Source organism: Solanum dulcamara, chromosome 5 (genome assembly GCF_947179165.1).
Source record: "Solanum dulcamara chromosome 5, daSolDulc1.2, whole genome shotgun sequence".
NCBI classification, from domain to species: domain Eukaryota; kingdom Viridiplantae; phylum Streptophyta; class Magnoliopsida; order Solanales; family Solanaceae; genus Solanum; species Solanum dulcamara.
The window spans coordinates 79,399,239-79,423,615 of NC_077241.1; the positions used below are offsets into that span (position 1 = coordinate 79,399,239).

General features: G+C 30.3%; 2 protein-coding genes across 3 annotated transcripts; one reads left to right on the plus strand and one right to left on the minus strand.

Annotated features, from left to right (window-relative positions):
- Positions 1–431: 431 nt before the first annotated feature.
- Positions 432–5,354, plus strand: LOC129890202 (mitochondrial pyruvate carrier 1-like). Of its 2 annotated transcripts, none has more exons than XM_055965763.1 (5): positions 432–534; positions 2,642–2,758; positions 2,847–2,901; positions 2,993–3,128; positions 5,134–5,354. In XM_055965763.1, exons 2-5 carry the CDS (start codon positions 2,666–2,668, stop codon positions 5,165–5,167), a joined length of 318 nt encoding a protein of 105 aa, XP_055821738.1. In that variant the 5' UTR covers positions 432–534; positions 2,642–2,665; the 3' UTR covers positions 5,168–5,354. The 2 variants fall into 2 exon arrangements, with proteins under 2 accessions (XP_055821738.1, XP_055821739.1); XM_055965764.1 differs by lacking the exon at positions 432–534 and adding an exon at positions 863–885.
- Positions 5,355–9,594: 4,240 nt separating this feature from the next.
- Positions 9,595–12,866, minus strand: LOC129890201 (bidirectional sugar transporter SWEET4-like). Its single transcript, XM_055965761.1, has 5 exons — positions 12,731–12,866; positions 12,481–12,517; positions 11,848–12,226; positions 11,460–11,579; positions 9,595–9,905 (listed from the first exon to the last, which is right to left on the minus strand). The coding sequence occupies exons 1-5, from the start codon at positions 12,774–12,776 to the stop codon at positions 9,729–9,731; spliced, it is 759 nt and encodes a 252-aa protein (XP_055821736.1). The 5' UTR covers positions 12,777–12,866; the 3' UTR covers positions 9,595–9,728.
- Between the last annotated feature and the right edge of the window lie 11,511 nt (positions 12,867–24,377).

Here is a 24,377-nt window from a genome sequence, read left to right on the forward strand (position 1 = left end):
AAAATCCTGTTAAGTCATCCGTTACATAAAATGTGATCAAACGTGTATGAAGGAAAGACCATGAAAAATTGCAGTAATCCTTCAATTATTGATAAATTCAATTTGATCTCCGTGATATACAATTCAATGCATTTAATCTTCATTAATAAAAAAAATATGTTTTTAGTCCTTGTATGTACGAAATAAATTGTATTTGAAACTATATTTAAGAGTCAATTACTGTTAAATACAAAATAATCGTAGAAACTTTACATAAGACATGAATAATTAAATGATGAAACGACTAATAATTTAAAATATTTGTGAATATTATTAAACAAAAAGATCAAATATGCAAATTTCAAGTATTAAATATATTTATTTAAATATTATAAGGACTGAAATTAAAAATTATTACTAATTGAGGGACCAAAAATGTTATTATTAAGCCAAAAATATTCTCTCCCTGCCTTTGACGATCACCACCAACTAAAGAGTACCACCAATTTATACACAATCGCCAACAGAACCTTCAGTTCCAGATCTCTCATAAAGGTATGACTTTTACCATAAATTTTGATGTTAAATCAGTTTACTAATAGAGGGTATTCGAGTTTTTGCAGTTTCACATGGAATTTTTGAATTTAAGTTCTGCATTTCTTTTTTTTTAATCATCCCTTTGGAAGAAAGATTCAATCTTTATTGTCTGGATATAATCTTTATGAATTTTAAACCAAGTATTACTGCAAAAGAAAGCACCCCATAGTAGTAATCTGGATTGTTGTGGGGTGGGTGAATGGGGGTGGGGGCTTTTCGTTTGCTCAAGTTTTAACTTTTCTGTTTATTAGTTGCAAATTGATGGAATAAAATGGGCCGAATAATACAGTGCTGAAGCCAGGAATTTAGGTAAGGGTGTTAATTTTGAGTTTATGCAACCTATGGGGTTCTTGGTGAATTAATTATACATATTAGGTAGATTTTTAAACAGAAGTACATCGTTTGAGTCAAAATTATTGGATTCTGCTGACCCTATAGGCGAAGCTCTATCTCTGCCCCTATGTTAAACATTTAATGTATGTGTATAAGAAGTAAGAGTTGACCTATCTACACAGTATAGTTTTCTGGAAGGTGTCCAACTGAACTGATCACCTTTTGGTGTACGTAGCTCTGTCCCTGAGGATATAGCGTAATCGGTGTAGAGGAGTAATATATAAGGGGCCAAATAGTTTAGGATGGTGGCTAAGTTTGTTATTTGATTGATAGGTGCAAATAGCCAGCGACATGTGTGGAGATTTAGTTAATAAATTTTTATTATGATTCAGAATATGTGAATTTTGCCATCAATGTTTTTAATGTATATGGAGTGGAAGTTATAGTATTATTCTGCTTCTTGTGCTTGTTAGGTCTGTGTTTTCTTGCTTAGTTAAAATGGTGCTTGTTCACTACTATGTATTTATTTTCATAGAAGCTTGTACTTTGGTCTTTCTTTGGTTGATGGCTTGTTCGTGGTGGATTGGATTTTAGTTCATCACTAGAGTTGAAGAGGGAGACTAGTGGCCATGGAGGTGGTTTTAATTGATCTTAATGTGGAAGGGGTTCAAATGATTGTGCTAGGTGCCGGATGAGATGGTGAAAGAGCATACTAATTATATGCAAGATATTCACCCTCATGACAAACTACGATCTATAGTTGCATTTTCCGTTTAACACTCTCCACAAATCAGTCTAGCTTCCAAGAAAGAACTTGCATAAAGAATCATTATGAAGTTTGTAGCCTCTTCTCTTTTATATAAATAAATAACTCTATCCCTTTATTATTATTTCATTTGCTCTCTCTTAAATAGCCGTGTACCCTGTTCAAACCAGAAGTTTCGGAATAAACACATGGGACTGTGAGTAAGAGAATTTTAAGGGTAAGTTGATGTGAGACCATTAGAAGTATGAGTAATTCATGCCTCTAACCAAGGCATCTTTTTGGTTTTGGTTGTTTTTATTACAAGTGCAAGTGTTCTTCGGAATGACTGGGCGTAAAGGGCGTGTAGGCGGTGAATCGGGTTGAGGATTGCTTAAAATGGCAGATCATTTGAGAAGTAGTGGGTCGTAAATTGCGGTTGGAACAGTTCTGTAGGAGAATGCATATACCACCATATTCGGCTTTTCTCTTTTTTAATTTGAGCACGATTGAAGGTTACCAAAGGCATAATTCTTTAGATTCTTATTTATTGCATCTAAAAGATTGATACATCGTTAGTGGTAGAAATTTCAAAGTTCCTTCCTGAGATTCTAACTGCTTTGAATCGCTTTTACAATCTCGTTCCCAGTAAAGTGAAAGTTTCTGTCTATTGGTGGTCTTGCACTGACCCAAATTTATTAGGAGCGAGGCACAGTAGCAGATGTTCTTGTGGTGATTTTGCACAGCATTTCTTGTTAATTCCTGACAAGTCATAGAAAAGTAAATGTGTTTACCTTTCCCCCTTTTCGATGTTATATGTTATCTTGGCTGCTGCCTGCTGCCTGCTGCTATATTGGATGACATCCAATTATTAACAGGATATTTCGTGTTTTAGTAGTCATTGCAATACTCAATTTAATTGCTAACCATTGTCATGTGCTTATGTCCTCAATTGTTGTTAATATGCCTAATTTTGTTTAACAATTGCAGGATATTTCATATAGCTTGTCAGAAATGGCTTCATTCAAGGCATTTTTGAACAGCCCTGTTGGCCCTAAAACAACTCACTTTTGGGGTCCTGTAGCCAACTGGGGCTTTGTCATTGCTGTATGCCTATCTATTTTACAAAATTTACATTCTGTTATTCGCTCCTAATTAACTCTTTTTGCTGAGTTTCATTGATGGTACTTTGTAGGGACTGGTCGACACACAAAAACCACCGGAGATGATATCAGGCAACATGACCTCAGGTAGAAAATTTGTACTTAAATGGACGTTGAGTTGTTCACTTGAATTGATATAGACCCACCCTCATCCTTCTCTTCCTTCTGGGTATTACAGCAATGTGTGTCTATTCTGCATTATTCATGAGATTTGCATGGATGGTTCAGCCTCGGAATTATCTTCTTCTGGCATGCCATGCCTCGAATGAGTCAGTGCAACTCTATCAACTATCACGTTGGGCAAAAGGTCAAGGGTAAGTGATCAATTGCACTTAAAAGAGTGGAACATTCTGTTACCTTCCCTGAAAACTAATACTTTCTCCGTTTCATTTTATGCGTCTTAGTTTGAATGGCACGGAGTTTAAGAAAGTAAAAAAGACTTTTGAATCTTGTGGTCTTACACTAAAGATGTGTATAATGTACCAAAATGTCCTCTAAATTTTTGGTCCATGTAGGATCAATGTTGAAATTGAAAAGTTACTAAATATAGAAATTGATGGTCTTTCTTGAAACATACTAAAAAGGAAAGTAAGACATAAATTGAAACAAATGGAGTATTAGCTAGGGGAAAATGGGGAGAGAAAGGAAGAAGGAAACAAATATACAGTCAATGGAGGGGAAAAGGGTTGCACGGAGTTTAAGAAAGTAAAAGAGACTTTTGAATCTTGTGGTCTTTAAACTAAAGATGTGTATAATGTACCAAAATGTCCTCTCAATTTTTTGGTCCATGTAGGATCGATGTTGAAATTGAAAAGTTAATATAGAAATTGATAGTCTTTCTTGAAACATACTAAAAAGGAAAGTAAGACAAATTGAAACAAATGGAGTATTAGCTAGGGGAAAATGGAGAGAGAAAAGAAGAAGGAAACAAACATACAGTCAATGGAGGGAAAAGGGTTGATAAGTATTTAGGTAGCCTCTCTCATCGTCTACGATCCTTATTCTCCAGGAGCCCCAACCCCCATCCCAGAAAGAGTCCCATAGTCCATAGCCATATGAAGCTGGAGTAAGAGGGAGGGGGAAATAACAATTATGGTATCATATTGGATATTATGCCCCAATTACTCCTTCACCACGGATGATGGTACATCACTATTTGATTGGGGTTTAAAGAGGAGGGGCTGGAGACATGAAACCAAATGTGATATGTAGACTGTGGAGGCTGAGAATTATTTCCCTAATTTGGTAAAGATTTAGGAATTAAACGAGGAGATGAAGGAAAAGTGGAGGGAGGCTGAGCACCCCCTCGACCTGAACTGGACTGACAATCTGACATGACTATATCGATTTTGCTTCCTTTTCACTGTACCAAAAGATTAGTATATAAATCATCAAGACTTTACCCGACATAGTGTGACTTTGATGCTTTTGGTGGTTGAAGAAAGTGAAAAAGGGATATGGAGAAAGAATATTGACATTCTGCAAGCCCAAATGTTTTCAGACATAGCTGATTTTTTGCCCATGAGCACTTGCACAACTTGACATCAGAATTCTTGGCGACATGCTCACAGGTCTAGTTAGCTGTCAAATATGCCTAGAACCTTTATTTTTAGTTTGTAAGTGCTGAAAACTAAATTGATCCCCTTTCTCGTCTGGGCAGTGGCCGAACTAAGTAGTGCCAAGGGGAAAATTACACTGTTAATAGAGTAAAAATGATCTTCTTTTGTTATATGTTAGCTATTAAATCCCCTTGACAACAACACAACAACATACCCGGTGAAATTCCGCTAAGTGGGATCTGGGAAGAATAGAGTGTATGCAGACCTTACCACTACCTTGTGGAGGTAGAGAGGCTTTTTCCGAAAGACCCTCGGTTCAAGTGCATCAAACCCAAGCATTAAATCCCCTTGACATGAAAACAAATTCAAGTATAGTGGTAAAGGGGTTTCAAAATTGCCTTATTTGAATTTCTAGTTCTGCCACTGCGTCTAGGAAGGAAGGGAAAGGTGGTGTGGCTAGTTGTTGTAGCTTTATCTATGACCTTGAGAGTGAGACTCCCTACTTGAACATTCTTGCGAACCTAGATAGCTTTTTCTGATAACTGTGGTGCTCGGACCAACTTGTGTCTTGACTAATTTCACATGGTAATACTGGTACTGGATAACTCTATCAACCGCGGCCTACTTAAATATTCTTGGGAACCTAGATAATTTGAGGATTGTGTTGTGCTTTCAAAGCTTTCTGCTTGCAATTGCACTCAAATAAATTTTATAGCATATGCTTTTCGTCTGATATTTTTTTGCTCTCTTTTCCTTGCAGATATTTGCAGCAGAATGCAGCCAAAGCAGAGTGATTTTGTGTTATTTCTTGTTTATTTTTGGACAAATTTGCTTTTCATTTATAAGTGCTTTCATCAATATTATTGCAAATGTTCATAAAGAAGCATTAAACTTTTGCTATCTGAATGGCTGTTGTTGGCTCTACACGGTAATAAACCAAGAAGAAAAGCACTAATGATTTTCGGAGTCGGTTGAGAACTATCTGTTGTTTCTAAATTTACAATAATAGTGACGTGAATGAAGGGGAGTCTTGGCGTAAGTGATAAAGTTGTTGTCTTATCAGGATATCACGGGTGAAAATCTGCTGTAGAGAGCTTAGTGCATCGTGTTGTCCTTTTTTAGTGACATAAATATTAAGCTCGATTAAATCATATCAAGAGCGGTGTCAATAAAGAAGTATCAGGTGAGATACGATAAAATATCATATTTGTATCTAGTATAATAAAAATTAACTAAGCTAACTGCGAACAGACACTGCCTATATTTTACTCCGCCATTTGTCCATTCTGTAATTTGGATTGTCGTTAATACAAAAGTGTTTCTCCGTTTTAGTTCTGTAATTTGGATTTGTCGTTAATACATTTTAGATGATACCATCAATATTCTGAGGCTTTATGATATTTAGTTTACAAATATCAACTCATATATACCAGTAAAGTTATGGGTTCATGCTTACTGTGTACTGCAATTTTTAATGATTGATTTTTTATATAGGGACGGTCAAAAATGCTCTTAAAATATTTGAAATGAACAAAAATGTCTTCTGTTTATAGTTTGGTCCAAAAATGTCTTTGCCGTCAATACTTTGGTCCAGAAATGCCTTTATTTGTTATTTAATGTGTCAGAAATGTCCTTTTTCAAATAAAAATATTATTTATTTTCTTTTTGAACACATTTTTTTCGTAAAAATATTTTTTTTATTAATAAATGTTTATTCTACTTCAATTAGAAAAAAAATTTAAAAAATAAATATATATCTTATTTTATTATAATTATTTTCTATCGTTATTTGAATAAAAATTAATGATAGATTTATTATAATCTTATATATATGACATATATTATCCGTTAAAACTTAGAGTACGTGAAATTATTCTATTTTAATTAATAAAATGAGATTACGAAGAATAAAATAATTTCTTACATTTTTATTACTTAAAGTGGTTTAAAAAGAAAGAAAACAAAAATAGAGTTCCTTAAAAGTAATATTTTTATAAGGAAAAAGATTTGTTTTTTTTTAAAAAAAATATATTTATTCGGAAAAGGGCATTTTGAACTCATTTTGTAACAACAGGGGCATTTTTTACCCATTAAATAATAATAGGGGCATTTTTGGATCAAAGTATTGACGACAAGAGCATTTTTGGATCAAACTATAAACGGATGACATTTTTGTTCATTTCGAATAGTTTAAGGACATTTTTTGACCATATTTCCTTTTATATATAACTTCATGTAATCGATTTAGGTATTATTAGGTTCACGTGAACTCAGTACTATAATAGTGGATCCGCCCATGTTCACTCCTATATACATCCCACCTCAAGAAGTACATTATCTACTACTGTACAAGTAAAATATTTTGCTGTATGATTGATTATATTTCAGTAAATTTCTCCAATTTTACCGGTATAATCCATGCAAGAGCCAGCTATATAACTTTGATAGAGTTAGTTATAAGATCGAAATAAATAGGTGTCTTTCACCGATAAGTTCTTCTTCTGAATGAAATTCAAACTTCTTTCTACAAGTTATTAGAAATGTGAAGAAGTTGGCTTTAAATAGAATTAGTGATGACCGAAAAATGATTAGATATCATTTAAAGTACTTATTATTAATTTTATTTAAACAAATTTCCAACAAAAAGTTCTTGTGTTTTAAATTTACGAAATTTAATAGGATAAACATTTTAGTCGAAAATTTATACTTCCACAGAGAGAATAAACATATTTTGCAACAAAACCTCTTAAATAGGTAAATGACCACATATTGCACCACTTAAAAAATATCAATTATTAAAAATAAATACGCTTTAAACATGTTTGCGCCTTGTGCATTTAAATAGTTAAATTTTTATAAAGACATTTATATTAAAAGAGAAAAAAAAGAAAAGAAAAAGCATTCCAGATTAACGTCCATTTCAAATTCTAGTCAAAGTTGGATAATAGTGCCCTAATTTGTTACACAAACTATGTAAATATAATAATATCCTCAAGTTAAACTGATAAAGTTAAAATTCTTACTTCGACTCTGTTTTGTTATTCCACATATAAGCTATGGTGATCTGGGCAGAACTCCCTGTTGATCTCCTTGTTCAGATCGCGAATCGTGTTAGAGTGATGGAGGATTTCACTGCTTTACGTGTTGTTTGTACCTCGTGGCGCGCTGCTGCCACTGAGGGTAATTTTGACATGTTTTCGCCTCTAAGTTCCATTGCTTATGTTGGGTGGTGCCAAAGATGACAAATATCGAGAATTTTACTCTCTTTTCAAGAAGAAAGTTTCATGCGTATTTCTCCTCGAAGCTAAAGGGAGAGATTGTGTGTCATCTGAGGGATGGCTTTGTACCATTTCATACAAAGGAGAGATGAACTTGTTGCACCCTTTCTCCCGTACCCAAATTCAACTTCCTCCACTAAAATCATTATTGGCTTCACATGGTATGAATAAAGTACCTAAACGAAAGAATTACCCACTTATTGAAAAAGCTATCTTATCTGCTAGTTCTTCTGTTATATAATCTGATGGTTTCAATTTTTGCAAAACGTAATTATTTGGCTTTTTGACGACCTAGAGACTTCAATTGGACTCCTAGTAACCTCAATACATGGGGTAAAGCCACTAGTATCATTTACTATAAGGACCAATTTTATTGTGTGACTTGTCATGGCCAACTTTGGTTTTTTATGTCGCGGGACGAAGCATTCCTCAATCAAATCAATTGTTAAGTGGCGTTTTGTTGTCTGGGTGGAAGGTAATTTTTATCCTGGAAAAAAGTATTACTTAGTCAAGATATCCAATACATTATTAATTGTTATGCGAATTTTCAATAGACATGAATTTAAGAACTTTAGATTTAATGTGTCCGAATTAGATATAATCAGAGGTAGATTGAACAAGATAAGCAACTTGGGAGATTCATCAATTTTCTTGAGCCATAATGGAGCATGTTCTATTAATTGCTCCAGATTTCCAGGAGTAGTCAAGCCTAATCACATATATTTTACTGGTATGCGGACGTACAATCTTGAAGATGAGAAAATTGAATCATTTTATCGTGGACTAAGTTCTATTTGCCCACTAACTTGGGTTACACCATCATTCCAACAATGTGACTTCACTCACCGCCATGTCATGACTCAGATTGAGAGGGGTTGTTGTCTCTTTAAATTCTTCAAATTATTATTCTAAACTCTAGTTGAGCTATTTATTTACAATGTAATGTTGTCGTATTTAATCAATTGTAATGGGTGTTATGCAATGAACCCCATTCTAATGTTGCGAAAATAAGAACATGAGCAAAATAAATACTAATATTTACTACTATTCTATCAACATTTTTATTCGTTCGAATTTGAATGTGTCCTGGCTCTATATTTGGGATGTTGTTCCTCGTTGGATGAACCGTATTGTTTATATAGTTAAATCCGCTGTATTTATAAGATTATGAGTTCAAAAATACTATTTTTTTTCAATTTCAAAGAATATTTATATATAAATCTATGTTTCGCCTAAAAATTAAAGTAATGATTTGATATGACCCCGGACTCCGGTGCCACTATGTTTCATCCACCTCTAGTCAGAGTAAGGTGCTTTCTTGTGGGTAGGAGATAGGGATGGAGCTAGAATACAGATTACGGGTTTGACCAAATCAGTAGGTTTTGTTCAAAGCATGTATATATATCTTATGAAATTTATTGATTATGCATAAGTTAGTAATTTAAAACTTAGCAACTTAAAGAGACTAAAATTCTGAATTTATAAACTTCTAATCCTGACTATGCCTATGATTGGAGAAGCTACATGTATCCATTATATTCAACTCAATAGATATGGCATATATGTATATATAATACATATGCATCAAACATTGATGATCATGTCTTTTGCTTAAACTTTATATATATATATATATATATATATATATATATATATATAATTTTAACTAGTAAAAGCACGACGAAGTGTTTTTTTTTTATCAAGTTCGTACCTATCGTCACAAAAGAGTAATGAGTTACACCGCTACATGTTAACTAAGATAATATCTGTGTATTGACATAAAGTACGACCGCCCCTCCAATCAAAAGAAGTTACATACGGAGGAAATCGAATTTTAAATTCGAAAAACAACACGATTATATAGCCAAAGAAAACAATAAATTCTGTAATGAAAACTGCTAGATTTTCAGCTTACTTTCATTTATAGGATATTTCTATCTTTGTTACATGGGGTAGGGTATCTTAGGCACCGGGGTGGGTGTGGGTGCTAAGGAGTCATGAAAAACAAAAAGCCCAACGAAAGATGGGTTTAACTATCAAAATACTAAAGTTAAATGGGCTTTCAAGAACCACAAACTCAAACTCTAAAATCATTTCTTGGATTTTGGGCAACCCGACCCGAAACAGACTTTTCAGTCATAACCATTTCTCCTTTAGCCTCTCTTTCTGCCATCTGTCTCTTAGTAGACTTGTAAAATGCAGCATAAATCAGCAATTGGGCCAGCCCAAGAACAGTTCCCATTGAATTAGGTGCCTAATAAGAAGAAAAAAAAATTAACGTATATACACCTATCGTATACAAATATTTTAACCCTTCATTTTAATATGTCGTAACAGATAAATCATATTATCATATCAGTAGATAGTACGAATTGATTAAGTTTAGAAGTAGGATATAACACCTTTCATTTTCTTATTGATTCTTAGGACAAATAATGATATTTGTTAACTTAATCAGATAAATTACAAGCCAAGATAATTTCGATTTGGTGGTTAAGCTAGAGCTATCATACTAAAAATATCAAAGAAACAAATCAATCAAAATAAAGTTCCTTTTTAAAAAAAAAATGGTTGTGGATACCAGTGTTTTAAGAGACACTGTTGGGACTCGTCTCGGTACTCGCCTTGGAGCGGGACTCTAGCAAAACGCCCTGAGACTCAAGCGTGGGACTTAGTTCGGTAGGACTTACGCCTTAAGTGCCTGACAGTACGCCTTAAGCACGCCCAACACTCAAGGCTCGTCTAACAGATCTTACACAAATTATGTGTTAAAATCTTTTGTTAACATTGTTGACCCTCATAATTCTTGAATAAATGAATAATATTAAATAATTTTTAATCTATAGAGATAAGAAGATTGAAAGTAACTCAAATAACAAGTTGTAATATCATATATTTACTATTTGATTACACTACGAAGGTGATTATATATTTCATAATATTTCTTTTTAAAATACGTATGCGAAATTTTATTTTTTCACTTATCATTGATCTTCATGATTTTGTCATATGTCTCAAAATTATCATATTTTATTTAGCTATTTGAAAGTAATTTTATTTTTATTTATGATGGAGTGATATTTTTATTATAATACTAGTAAGTTTTATTAGTTATTTTCTTTTAGAGGGGTAAATTGTATAGTATGAAAAAAAATATTTCTAGAAATAATGATTCTTTTATTATTAGAAAGTTATGATACTAGAAATTTATACTTGTATAATCATGTTAAAAATTTTATTTTCTATGAGTTTCCTTAATCATGTTTGTAATTCTTTCAAACTATTCATGTATTTTTATAATTTTTATTATTGTATTATGATATCATATTATAAATTAAAAATTTTAAGATCCATAAAACTTACGCCCCATGTATCGAGGCATACACCTCACCCTAGACTAAGTAACACCTTACGCCCCGTTTTTTAAAACACTGGTGGATACAAGGACAAAAATATAAATGTAAATATGGTATACAAAAGTTGTCATCAAAGATATGTCATATCATATATGCTACAAAATAGAAGACACATTATGCATATTATTATTTGTTATTATAATTTCCATTTAATCATAGATTATCTAAAGTTAATATCAATAAAGTTATTAAATTAATTTTATCTCATTAAATTCATCGAACTATATGTTAGTTATCCAGAAAATAAATTCGTCAGCAAAGTCAAAATTTTCAGCACCGAAAAATGACACGTCAGCAATTATTGCAAGTGTACCTCTATTCTATAAAAAAAATAAAAAAAAATAAAAAAAATAATTATAAAATCTAATTAAATTAATTTGTATTATACTCACAAGAATGTAGGCATCAAATCGGATGAGGGCATAAGCAGTCCAACACACACCATTGAGAAAAGAGAAAAGTGAAAGGAAGAAAGGCATGTACTCCACACTTTTGGTCTTGATCACCAGTTTCTGCAATTAAATACAATATAAACTTTAGTTTAAAAATGATATTTTCATGATTCTCTTCCTTTTTTAATATTTTTCATTTTCTTTCTTTAACCGGCAAGTAGCACAATCAAAATATATAAAAATTTAATAATATTTGATATATACAGGTATATCCTCCCTCATACACCATGACCTATTTGGGCCGGGCCGGACCGGGCTTAGTGATGTTTGATCAGGTCGAGCCAGGCCAGGCCCGATGTATTTTAACATAAAGGAGAGAGTTATTTACCATGACGGACAAAGGAGCAGCATACATCAAAATATTGCCCGCCATGCAAATGCTACCAACAATGGCTGCCCTTTTCTTCGCCTCATGGACAAAAGTTAGAACACAAAAGGCGAGTGCAGCAAGAAAAATAATCTCAGCAAGGACCATTAGAAAAACTTTCGTCCTCTGCTTACGATCAGAGTACAAGAAAAACAGCATAAGGTACACGACCTCGATACCTAGACCAGTACCGTTAATGGTTATAACTAAAAGGCTGTGAGGTTGAACCCATGGGAGACCGTACAACACCCAAAGCCCACAGTTGATAAATGTGGCTAGGTATGGAACTGGAGAAAATTGCTCCACAGACTTGCTTTTCCATATACGAACAAAAGTCGTCCTGTTAAAAAAAAATCACAAATTTTCAAAAAAAAAAATTCTTTCTAAAAGTAAACGGTATACATTGTCAATAAATCATCTTTACATGTTGTAACATGTAATTTAGCTTACCTATAAGAACTTTGAGATGATCCGTGTAAAAAGTTATTTACAAAAAGTGGTGCATAAAGCTTAAACCTTTTATGCTTAAAAGCTTCCTTTTTTTAGGGTAAATGAAGGAAAGTTAAAGGAGAAAACATGGGAATTGAAGCTTACAAAGGAGACAAGAACAAGATTAGCGCAATGGCATTCCCTGAAAATAAAATAAAAATAAATATCAGTTTTTTCATTAAAAAATTAATTTAAGGTAAAAATTCATCATGAGCTCTTTTTCTCTTTGGTTCAAATATACAAAATCAAAAAAATATTATATATACAGTAAATGATGAATCAAAGAATGAAATTCATTCTTGTCTCCGTCACGGAGTGTGTGTTTTGTAGAGACTAAAAGGTATGAGGAACTAACCAATAACACCAACAGCAAACCTAGCAGCATCCCTATCAAAAATCATAGCTATGAAGAAAAAAGAAATGGAAAAAGATCAAGAAAAGATTCTTTAATTTTTTTTTCTTACTTGTGTGAAGGGAAGATGTGAATCAAAAGAGTGAAGATGGAGAGCCTTATAAAGGGTGAAGGGGAAGGGGTTGATTTTGGTTTGTCCAAAAAAAATGAAAAAAACAAAGCATGCAAAGTCTCTCTCTCTCTCCTTTGCATGACATGTATTATTATTTGGTTGGTCAATAAATACAAGATAAATAAAAAGGTCAACAAAAGAAAAAAATGGAAAATATTTTCTCTATTTTAATTTACGTGTTATATTTTTTTAATTATTTTTTCTTGAATTTTTTTTGTACATTTTTTGTTTTTAAATAATCTCATTTTTTACTTTAATAAATGATTTATAATCATATATAAATATATATATATATATATATATATATAAATATATATAATTTATTTTAAATCATATATTTTGAGATTCTTTATTTTTCCTTTTTAGATTTTGTGATCATTCAAACATTGTCAATACTTCCTCCGTCCTAAAATATTTGTCATTTTTCATTTTATGAGGATCAAATTATATAATATTTAATTAATATTTTGAGATATATTTTTTCATTATATTGATATTTAAAAAAGCTACAACTTATAATAGTTTCATATACTTTTTGATTATATAAATTATAATCTTAAAATATCAAATAAATTTATTTTAATTATACTGTTGAAATAGTTAAATTAATTTTTGAGAAATTAAATATGACCATTAATATGAGACGGAGGAAATATATATTAAGATTGGAAAAAATAGAGTTTATTAAATGAAGAGAGAAGAGCACTATAGGCACTCCATTCAAGAATTTTCAGAAAAAACTAGTTGTAGAAAATAAATATTTGAAATAGAGAGAATAATTATTTTTGCATGAATTCACTTTGCAGCGTACACTGAATTCAAAGCTAAGCTTATCCATTTATCCTTATCCATTTGAGTCTGGTAGGAGTTAGCATTATGTATAATTCTTGAATGGGGTGCAATAATTTAAAGAAATAAAGGAAAATTTAATTACTAAATTGTATTATAAATAATTTTTAATAAGTACGTTAAAATCTTAAATAAAGAATAAAATGGAGTATTACATTTTTTAGCACAATTATTACTCCCTCCCTCTCATATTACTTGTCCAACTTTGCTAAAATATACTTCACAAAATATTTATCAATTTTAAAAGCAAAATAAAATTAATTTATTTACTCTTGAAATTAATTACTTTTAAAGTAAATAATATTGATTACATTGCAAAGATTTAAAAGAAAATTATTAAAAAATATTTCTTGTTAATGATTTTTTAAAGACGTATCAAAAGAAATGTGACAACTGGGACGTTTATCTTATTTTCTAAATTGCTAGTTGATCCCACTTGTATAAATGAATAAATTTCAAGTATATGTATTTTTATATTTATTAGATGATTTAATATAGTAAAAATATCTGACTGAGGGGTCCATGGAATTTTTTTCGAGCAGACAACGTTGTAATAGAAATTTCAGAACTTTATATGTTGTTTGGTTTGTTAAGGAAAATTGAGAATCTTGAATTGTTGCCATTGGTAACTGGTCATTCATGTTAATAATGTGAAATACATACTTGGAATTATATGTGAAGTAAAAAAAAATGGAAAACTTTGAAATATCAATTTTAAAAACGTGGTAGGTATCATGTGCTGAAAATCATTGACATGACGTTTTTTTCTTTTTCTTTTTCACTTTTATATTCCTTTATCTTGATACTTAAAATTTATTAATTCAACCAATTTAAATTTATATTAAATAAAAGGTGCCTTTTTATCAATAATATAATATGCACGAATTGCACTTTTATGTCACGACTTAAGGTGTTTGATATTTTTTATGATGCTCACCTGATATACAAACATTATTTGAATCGAGCGTAAGCTACTAATAATCTATGTATAAATGACATAAGCATATGTGACAATACATTCTCACTTTCCACTTAATATTATTGTTATTTTGAATCCACTTATGTAAATAATTACAGCTTAATTATACTATTTCATGCAACAGACAAGAAAAACGAACCACAAAAATAAGGGAATCATTTCTCATTAAGGAATTTTGAAATTTTACTTTTTTCTTTAAAAATAAATTGAAGTAGCCAATTAATTGAACTATTAATTTTTTTTAATTTTAAAATATTTAGAAATTAGATTATGAAAAGTTATCTTTGACTTTTGACCAAAATCTATCTCTAAGGATGTTTAAACATTTCAGAAATAAGATTATACATGAATACTATTTGACTTTTGACCAAAATCTATCTGGTAGTTTAAAAAAATCAGAATTTAGATTATACAAGAATGTTATTTGGTTTGGACCAAAATCTATCACTAAAGAAGTTTAATTTTTTTTTCCAGATATTTTAATTTTATATGAATGTATTACGTTGACTTAAATTTTTATAAATTCACATATAGTCAATAGTCAATCATTCGTTTTATAAAGTCTCATTTAGTCAACTAGTCAACCATTGTTTTAGCGATATTTTTAACTAAAAAAAAAAGCATTGACCACATTTTTGATTTAATAGGTGGAAGAATAGTTTTTTAGCCAAATTCAATAGTTTAGAGGTATTTTAAGTCAAAAAATAATATTAAAAGCATTTTTGATTCAATAGGTAAAAAGAAAGTGTTTTTTAACTGTTTTAACCATCGGTTTAAGATTTAAAATTGAATATTCAAAATCATTAATCTAACAAGAGGGACTAATAAATCCTAAATTAGCAATGTAATACTAATCACCAAACACTAATTAAATCCTTCTAAGTATTTATTATGTCATTAGTTACTTCATTGACCTTTTGAGCAATGTGTAACGTTTTCGTTTTTTTCTTTTTTTCTTTTTTGTTTTATTTGGTGACAATATATGTAACGTTTGCAAAAAAATGTAACTGTAAACCAAAAAAAATATGACTAATTTAGTATAGGAAGAAGAGAAAGTAGGAGACAACAAGACAAAATAAAGTAATTATTCATTGAGTAATAATATAATATAACGACAAATTTTACCAGTCATTGTGAAGTCATTATAAGTTGGTTGAGACATTAAGGAGTTTGCTTCAACATGTTTTTTTGAAACTCAAATGCTTAGGCATTACAATTCACGTGTCACAAAATGTACTTAGGGTCGTCAGCGTTAGATTCACAATTTGAAGTATATAGATTTTCTTAGTAACCTTAAGTTATATTGTAAAGTAATAATTATTAGATTTACAATCAAATATTATAAATATTTAATCAGTTTCTTAATGTTTATAGATATATAGTCGAACGACGAATTAAAGATTTAAAGTTTATGGATTTTTAGTGACCTCGAGTTATATTACAGAGTAACAATTATTAGATTTGCAGTCAAATATTATAAATATTTAATCGATTTCTTAATGTTTATATATATAGTCGAGCAACGGATTCATGATTTGAAGTTTATGAATTTTTTTAGTGACCTCAAGTTATATTATAGAGCAATAATTATTAGATTTACATTCAAATATTATAAATATTTAATCAATTCCTTAATGTTTATATATATAGTCTAGCAATGAATTCAATATCTGAAGTTTATGAATTTTTTTAGTGACCTCAAGTTATATTATAGAGTAATAATTATTAGATTTACCAAATATTATAAATATTAAATCAATTTCTTAATGTTTATACATATAGTCCGAGTAAAAGTTACTTTCTTCATTTTAATTTATATAAACGTGTTTGATTGGACACAAAAAAAAATCAAAAAAAAAGATTTTTAAAACTTATATGATATAGATATTTTTGTGGCTTACTAAATACAGAAAATATGTAAGAATGGGACGCATAAAAACAAAAAGTATATATAAATTAAGTTCAAATTACCCTCTAAATAGTGTTGTACATCATTTTACACAATGTTGATTGTACTTGTATCAATATTATTCGACAAATGCCTCATTGAGTATTATAAAATTGAGTTGTAATGTTTGTTAGGGACTTCTATATATTATTATCTTTTATTTTATTTTACTTGTCGTTTTGGCTTTAAAAAATTGTTTTGGAATAATTGTAACCAAAAAATAAAAATTCAAGATCAAAATTGGTAATTATATCTTTAAAATTAAAGAAGTATGCACAATATTTCAAAAAAAAATAATTTATTTTAATTAAACAAGGATAGTTTAGTAAATTATTATTTATATTTGTTATTTTTTCAAATAGATGTAAAAAAAAAAAAGAAACTAAAGCGATACTTCAAATGGGACGGAGAGTGTATTCACGTCAAGTTTCCATTCGAAAACATAAAACTTTGTTATTGTATTATTAAATAAAAAATGGACAACTTTTATTTATTTGATTCGCCATTCTTTCTTTATTTGTTTGTTATGGCTCAAGAGTTAATCACACGATAAAAAAAGAATTTAGATTTTAATTAATCAACTACAATCTTAATTTTTTTTTATTATTTAGGAATATGCATGCAAAATGATTGCATTTTAGTATATATTTCTATTTTATTCTTGAATTTCACCTTTCAAAAAATATTAATAAAATGATGAATTGATGTTATCTCCTCCACCCCTCCCCTTTTAATTTGTTTATTTTTACCATTATTAATGATTGAAATACAAGTTTAATTTATTTGAAATACAAGTTTAATTGAATTTGTAGTTTAGCCGGTCTTTAGCTCTGAACCATTTAATTTAATTTATTCAATTGATGTTCATCAATTTTTTACCATCAATTAACCATAACGAACTCTTAAAACTTCTGATATTAACTTCTAATCTCAACCTTTTTGTTCATATGAACTTTGACCCTATATCTTAAGTGGATATATAATTGATGAAAAATTAATAATTTGTCAAACTTTCAAGAACATCCAAATTCAGTATATTCAATGCATTTGCGTAAACTTTTTTGATACTAAGAGAGTGACAAAAAATAAGTACGTACTTTGTATTGCTTAAAGAAATCCAACTCAACTGTCTTCATTTCTCTGACAAAAATAATAAATTCTAATTAACTTGTTAGTTATGAAGTGTGTAGTTGGTGGAATTAATTAAATAAAAAAAATTACGTGTTTCTTCACTTTTAATCACATAGTTTAAGCACAAGCCTTTTAAAATAAGGAAATTTCTAGTAGGAACGCTTCTCTTTTTTATGAGGTTTAATATGACACCTGTTTAAATTAGTCGAGTTAATATTTAATAGAAATCAAATACCAAATGAAAAACATATATAAAAGGAAAATGAGAAGAGGAAAAGAACACCAATTAGTCGATTATAATCGACAATATTTTTTCTATAATAAATCCCACGATATAGTTAGTGATATAATTGAATGCTAGATAAAGAAAATTGAAAATTGGAAAGAGCATTGATTAAGTATGCCCATTTAATATGCGTAAAATTATTATTTGATGGAATAGATAAGATTCTTTCATACTTGGTTTTGGATACAAGTTTTAAAAATGAAAATAAATATGGTAGAATAAGTTTTTCATTTGAGGAATTTATATGATGTGAATTTGAATTAATCACAGTAATGTATATTAAATTAAATTGAAAAGAGGAAAAGAGCACTAATTGTGCCCAATTAATTTGTATACAACTTTTATTTTGATGGAATGAATATGAACTCTTCCTCTTAATAGGAGGTTTTAGGTCCAAATTTGAAATGTAAAATAAATCACTATCAAAAACTCTTATTTATATGCTTAGATTTTCATCTATCGACTATATAAATTTGAATTACTCAAATTAATGCATATCATATGCTTAGATTTTTAAGAAAGAGTAGAGTACTTTTAGTGAGTCTATGGATGAAAATAGCACAAAATAAAGTCGATAAATTCCCGATTTCAATAGTATCATTGCTTTCTTTTTTGCAGCTTTTGTTGTTATCGGAATTATGTGGTATGATTCGGCAATTACCCTAATTAAATTATTTGGGCTCACTCGTTATCAATGGAATCATTAGCTAGAAACCAAACAAAGCCGATTTAGGTCCAAATTTCAAAAATAAAACAAATTACGATAGAAAACATTTATCTTTTATAATGGACTATATAAATTTAAACTAGCCAAATTAGTGCATAACTGCATAACATATGCTTCGATTTTTTTTTTAAAAAAAAAATAGTAGCTCCAACAAAGTTCGTGAATTCTCGATTTAGATATAAAAAAATATTTCGTGCATTTTGTTTTAGTTGTCACGTTGTCTTTTTTGAGAGTCAAACAATATGAATTTTGACTAGTATTTTAAGATGTATTTTTTTAATTATATTAATGTGAAACAAATTACAATTTATAGTTCTTTTTGTATAGTTTATAAATAATTATTTTTTTTTATTTTAAAGTATTGAATTAATGTAATCTAATTTAATTTTAAAAATTGATCAAAATGACTCTCAAAAAACAAAATGTGGCAACTAAAAACGAGCGGAGGGAACAGATCATTCCGGACTTTTTTCTCGTAAAATGAGAAGACTGATGCCAAGTAGCATTTAAATTGTATTCAATTAATGTGCTTAAAACCTTTACATCCATAGCCACCGCCCACTTTCACCAATAATCCATCATGATTCCATTTTATGCAAATTATGGACAGACAATTCCCAATGGGCTAAAAAAAAGATGTATTTCTTATCTTATGTTTTCAAAATTTATTGATATAAATAATGGAAATAATCATTATTCAATTGTAGATGGGTGAAAGGTGAAAACAAATTGTTGAAAGATACTTTTTCCGTTCTCTATTAGTTGTCTTTTTTAACGTATCAAGAAAAAAATATTTTTCAAGATTTAATAATATTAAACATCAATTAATAAGAGTATTATAGTAAAATTCTCATATTAATCATAATTTTTTTAAGGGGCATATAAAATTTAAAATGAATAAGTAAAAGTAAACGGAAGGAATATTTTATTTTTCTTGCTTAAAAATGGTCCATCCAATATATTTTACTTTAACACTTAATTTCAGTTTTAAGTCAGATGAGAAGTTGGTTTAATCTTACTCTCAAATATACTTACTTACAAGTTACAACACTTTCTTTCTAATGGATAATCCAAAATAATGCGTTTGCTTTCGCGCATGGAATCAATATTGGAGACATGATGCCCAAAAGATTGAGCATTTTATTTTTTCGGTAAATTTAGAATGAGCGTGATCTTTTTATATTATTTTAATTTTTTCTTTTATATAATAAATCGAGTAAAAATTAATTGATAGGGTTCAACTCACAAATAAAGGTGATGATCGAAGACTAAGAGTGTATAAATGGGTTCAACTGACTCAATATCTTCAAGTTTTTGCATGGATTGTTTTATTTTGGAGTAGTCTTTAATTTTTGTCACCCAAATGACGGTCTTTAATTTTGTCACTCGAATCGGCTGACTTTAATTTTTGCCCCTATTGCTCATTTAATGAAAATTTTACCCCTACTGCTCATTTAATAAAAATTTTAATGCTAAGACTTTAATTTCGCTAGACATAAGTTTAGAGAACTTTTGTCTTGTTTGACATAAGTTGTGTATTATCTAATTCACAAGACATAGGTTTAGAGAACTTTTTCCTTGTCCAACAATAAAACTCTATGTTTCTTAAGACATGGCTTTGTGGATTCTGAAACTGAACTTATGCTCTATCGGCGTAAGTTATGTAGGAACTAAGCCTTGTAACACATAATTTGTGGGTTATTAACTTCTTAAGGCATAACATTCTGAAACTAAACTTATGCCTCTATTGGCACAAGTTCTGTACGAACTAAGTTATGCCTTACAAAAAACGAATTTAATTATGCCTCTAACGACATACAAGTTTTATAGGAATTAAGCGACATATGTCAAGTTTATGCCTTGCGATTTCATTTTTAACTTTTGCCTAGTGATTCTTTTTTTCTGATGTTAGGAACGATATTTCAATCATTTTTTTATTATTTAAAATGCTGAAGGACAAAATTAAAGATCACCTTAAAATAGGAACTATAATGTTGACATGTGAACATCAAAAAATCAGTATCCCAATATTCCATGAATCCAATTCCACTTTAAAATCAGTGCAAAAAACTTTCCAACACTTCTAGAAATTATTGAGTTGATAGTAACATGTCTATGATGGTACAATAAAGTTTCGAAGCTTGTTTTTTTCCTCCTATTTATGTGTTACAACTTGAAAATCTCTACGTTAAGATTCGGACTGTTCTTCTTAGGCATATATGTTTGAACTCGAACACTTCACATTGTATATATGGGATAGTATCAATTCCTAAGTATTTAAGGTGTATTAGATGTAGTTTATGGTCATAAGGGATCTCTAACACCAAGCCGAGTCCAAAAATTTCTACCAGCTAAGTTTTCGTATGAGTTCGTATACGGGTCAATTTCAAACGACCATATCTCCTAGAATATAATTAATTAGGTGGCCTATGACCTATCAAATTAAAGGTGTTTGAGTCTTCTTTACAACTCCACCAAGTTTGTCTCATTTAGAGTTCGGAGTAAAAAGTTATGACCATTTTATTGGAGACGCTCTATCCTGGCAGAAGTCCGCGATGGATCCACGACGCGGAGAGGACACGGACTCCACTGCCTAAGACGTACGACGCCCCCTTTATTTTTTAAGGGTATTTTTGTCCTATAACCCTTTGGGGAGTTATTCTAATGTCCCTAAACTTGTAGAAATCAGTTTTCCTCATTAAAAACTCTCCCATTCACTTCTAAACATCAACGCTCAAGAATTTTCAAGAAAGCATCAAGTTACAGTTCTTTTTCAAGATTCTTCAACAAGGTAATTCCTTCATGGATTTCAAGCTTTCCAAACCAAACTTCTTCATGTATTCATGAATCGCTAAGAGAAATCTTAAATCCTAACCATAGGATTTTCAAGAAAACAAATCCAAGAATTTCAAGAAAGAGTCTCTTGATTATTCTTCTTCAAGTTAAGATTTTTCATCAAGATTTATGGAGCTTTTAAGGTATGTAAGACTAACCTAAAATATGGATTGAGTTCTTCCATATGCCCCGTAGATGTGTTGGATAGAAATTGTGAAAGACTTGAACCCTCCATGAACGTTTTCTTGAATTTTTCTAAAATCCTAGAATACCTTTACATACTATTAATTGATTGATGATCTTCATGACTTGAATTCTTGAACAAATTACTTTTCACATTATATTTCATAAACTGTAGCCATATATATATATATATATATATATATATATATATATATATATATATTGTAAATGATTATGTATATGTATTGATTGGAATGAAAAGCACGAATTGAGATAGCTAGGAATGTGAATGGCATAAAATAGGAACATAACTTATTGTTGTTATACAAGTATATCTAACTACTCTTGAAAGATGTGATTGCGACTAATTGGATAGTATGATTTGTTGAAAGGTTTGATTGTGATAAAATTGATAAATTGATAGGGGTCCACATGAGACTTGTCGATATGATTAGATTAAACTGATTAGATAGAGTTTTTGAGCATTGAGTCTTAGGAGGAGTATCGAGCATCGAATTGGGTAAGAGTAAGTAATAACTCGAACCCAATAACTACGTCGCCAAAGTAGGAGAGGATTGGACCGTTAAAGTCGGATGTTTCCCAAATTACTGTCCTGACATGATAGGACTTATGGATTGTGGATCCATGATTGTTGATTTGTTCCTACCCTGGCAAGGCATGAACGGATGTGGCAACAATGTCGGCTTGTTGTACTATCAACTGGCTCATAAGTGATAGTTGTCGAATAAGAGAAACTCTCATATAAGTCTTGATAGTACTCTGAGTCGGATTAGAATAAATTGGATTGGGTTGTGTATGATTGGTCTTGTCTAAATCATATTCTTGTTTAAACTTAGGACATCTTGATTTAGTTGTTCCTTCTTTTGAGTTGAGATTCTGAGTTGATTTGATCTTACCCTGATGTATATTTCATCTTGTCATTTTACATACTCGTACATTCCACGTACTGATGTCATTTGGTCTGCATCTTTTCATGATTCAGAGATATGTATTAGAGATCATCAACAGACGCACCGTTGAAGATATATTCACTTTCAGTCAGTTGGTGAGTCCTCCCTGTTTCTGAAGGATACCGCAGTTATCTTTTCAACTTTGAGTTTGTTTTACTTTATTTTGATTTGTGGGAGCCATGAACTTGTCATTGGCACCTCTTGGATTGTTGATAGAGACCTCATAGACTAGAGTGTGGATAATGTTGATTTGTTCGTTTTGACTAGTTTCATTCTTAGTAGTTGTTAAATTGGATATGTGGTTGGCCTTTGTCCTAATTTATGAATAGAATCATTGTGAGTTGAATCTTCCGCTGATAGAATGTGACTGAATGAGAGTGTGATTGGACCAAGTGTCTCGCTTGAAGGCCATCAATGATTTTCGAGTATCGACCACGTCTAGGGTACCCTCCCGGGGCGTGACATTATGTCCACCCTTTTCTACTTGTTTCCTTTTTTCTTCGAAAACCTAGTAAAAACCTATCACATGTCTAATCAGTGCACGTAGATTTGTAGCAAATTGAAAGGTGCAAAAAAAGTCACCATGTGAGAATAAACCCAAAGTAAGACAACTCCTTTTTATGAAACAATTCTTGCAATGTTAAAAAGGATCTGCCTACCGTGTAATCTTTTGAAGTTGTGTTTTGGACAGGTAATTTTTATGTGTGAAAGTGAAATTTTACCCCAAAAATTGATATAAGCGGAACTTGAAATAATTTTTTGAGGACGGAATGTAAAAACTAACCAAATTTCATGAACCAACAATGTTTTCAATTATTTTTATTAAAAATCTACTCTCAAAATCTATGGTCAGACGGAAGTTTAAACTATATATGAGTCTAGATAGCTTGAGTAGTTTTATGCTTAGACCATGTACTTGTATTAGGAAATTTATTAGTTATTGTATAAATACTTTATTCGAATAAACAACTAAAATGAGTTATGTGTTCGATATTAAATTTAGAACCTATAAACTTTAAATTTTGAGTTTTTCGTATCTCAAAATAGTTTTGTTGCATCATTGAACTTTTTTTTTGGTGTCTTCATAAAGGTTAAGATTAGCACCAAATATTGCCTCAATTTTTTGGAGTTTTCCTAATTGAGATGAATGGACCAAAATTGTCGTATGTTACATCATGGTTAGAATATGATAATGTTAGTTTTGTTTTGTATGTTTTTGCTTTCTTCTTAAAATGGTAAATAGAAAGAGGCCATTGAATTTGTGCCACACATTGAGAGGTCTGTTTTTTCCACATAATTTGATTCAGTGCACTATGTGACTATACATAGGTTGAAAAATAATTAGATAAGTTGCACGTTCAACATAATTAATGATTAATTTAAGTACTATAGTTCAAATGTTAATGAGTCGACATTATACCTTTTTGTTATAAAAATAAAACTTGGCTAGTACAGCCAGAAACAGATACCTAAAGCGTGAACGATATAATATGTATTGGATAAACTAAGAATATTAGAAATGATATGGTGTAAAATATCATATAAAGAATGTGAATCTTGTACAGAAAT